This window comes from Papilio polytes, unplaced genomic scaffold (genome assembly GCF_000836215.1).
Source record: "Papilio polytes unplaced genomic scaffold, Ppol_1.0 DF821733.1, whole genome shotgun sequence".
NCBI classification, from domain to species: Eukaryota; Metazoa; Arthropoda; class Insecta; order Lepidoptera; family Papilionidae; genus Papilio; species Papilio polytes.
The window spans coordinates 1,115,127-1,117,103 of record NW_013527471.1 but is presented as its reverse complement, the minus strand read 5'-3'; the positions used below and the strand labels follow the sequence as shown (position 1 = coordinate 1,117,103).

At 38.0% G+C, this 1,977-nt stretch overlaps 1 protein-coding gene across 1 annotated transcript in view; it reads right to left on the bottom strand.

Moving 5' to 3' along the window:
- Positions 1-1,977, bottom strand: part of LOC106108210 (prolyl endopeptidase FAP) — a gene marked incomplete at its 5' end in the record, with an annotated part of 14,309 nt that overhangs the window by 6,012 nt on the left and 6,320 nt on the right. Inside the window, 4 exons of the mRNA XM_013289310.1 lie at positions 370-510; positions 594-726; positions 1,203-1,323; positions 1,901-1,972. Coding sequence (XP_013144764.1) covers positions 370-510; positions 594-726; positions 1,203-1,323; positions 1,901-1,972 — 467 coding nt within the window. The remainder of the gene's footprint in view (positions 1-369; positions 511-593; positions 727-1,202; positions 1,324-1,900; positions 1,973-1,977) is intronic.

Here is a 1,977-nt window from a genome sequence, read left to right as displayed (position 1 = left end):
GGTGTGGAATTCTAGAACTTTCTGCTGATTTTTACTAATATGATAAAGAGGAAAGAATCGGATTTTTGTATGTACTCGTAATGATATTAAAAAACTATTTTGTAGATTTTAACTTTCACTATTAGAAAAGTGTGCCGCTGGCGCTCTCTCTTGTCGGAGGCCAAGACCCACTTTGGGTCGCTGCGCCAACGCACTAAGTAAATATTAGAAAAGTAATTTATCCGTGAGTAAAGTCGCGAGCAACAACTAATATATACTAAAGTTTGGATGAATGAACGGTTAGAGTTAGCCGCCTAAACGATTGAAAAAATCTCGATTAAATTTGGCATAAATGTAGAGGATAGTCTGGAAGAACACATAGGGGCTTTTACTTTAGAACGGAGTCGCGGGTGAAAGCTAGTCCATAGTAAAAATAAAATAAAGTAAAAAATAAAATAAACTTATCTATAGAATCATAGTATTCTGCATCATTAGGACAGGTACACGAAGATGGGACTGAAGTTGATTCCCCTAGGAAATTAAAAGCAAACATAAAAGATAACTGAGACGTAAAACTAGCAACTGAGAAAATTACAGATTGCATTTTTTGGTACCTGAATGCTTCTTCTTCTTCTTCTTGTGGGTAGTTGGCGAGGTGGCGGGCAGCTCATCCCAGTCCGCGTCCCACGGACTCTCGCCTGAAGACGCTAAGTTGCCGTAATACTCCAAATTGATTGATGGAGACGGCTGAGAGCAAATACTTAATCAAATAAACCGATTTTAATTTCAAAGAAGTAAAATTTAACTGGGATTTAATGAGTTGAAACCCGAAAATAGTTTAGACTTAACTAGAATAAGCAGTGAAGCGTGTTTTCTTAAAACTGACTAACTTATACTAATATTATAAATGCGAAAGTTTAGATGGATGTTTGTTAGTTTGTAGCCTAAACTGCTGAACGGATCTTGATTTAATTTGGCTAAGATGTAGAGGATAGTCTGGAAGAGCACATAGATTAATCACTTTTAATTTTTAATTACGCAAACAGAGCTGTAGACAAAAGCTAGTAAAACCAAAGTTAAATGGATATTAGAGTTTAGAGCTTTAGCTGAACGGATTTTAACGAAATATGAAATAGAACATAATCTGGAAGAACACATAAGCAGAAATAAGTATTTTTGTTAAGAATTGTTAAGAAGTGACGGAATAAATCTAGTATTCATACTTGTGAGTTGCAAGTGACGCAGTAGGGCAGTTTCTGCGGCGTGCCGGGGCGCGGCGCCTCCGCAGACACGCGGTACAAGTGCTGCTGGCCTGCCTTGCCCTCCGGTATGCCTAGGTAGTAGCTACAACAAGAGGGAACTCTCTCATTGCTCACTAAGACCTCACACAAGTCAAATGACATACCGTTATACTAATATAAAGTAAAGATTTAGACGCATCTGCAATTGCAGATGTCTATGGGCAGCGGTCGCTTCACCATTTTGGCGGATTCAGGTGGCCGCTTGCTCGCTTGCCATCTTATGTTATAAAAAAAAATAGGGCCTATCCCACTACTAGCAGATAGAGGCTCAGATAGCATAAAAATGACGTCACTGTCAGATAAGAAAATAAAATCTCATATTTACATGACATATTTTACACGTTGGATTGTTATCAGACAATTTACAATTTAGGGGGCAGGCCCTTATATTTTTGTATTTTTATATGTATTGAAATAATTAAAAAAACTAATTGGACGATTTCAAAAATTCGTTCACCAACAAAAGCTAGGTTATTAATGAGTAACATAGGCTACATTTATATATATTTATACATATATTTAGAGATGTATGGAGCAGCACATACTGTGCTAACCCTCCGTAAGGGATAAGGGCAAGTTAATGATGATTATGATATTTTAGAAATAAAGAAGAATCTGACATGTGCTGATTGTTGTGGTCCCAGGCGAGGAGTCGTACGACGTCGAAGCTGCCGTGTGTGAGCGGCAGCGCGCGGGG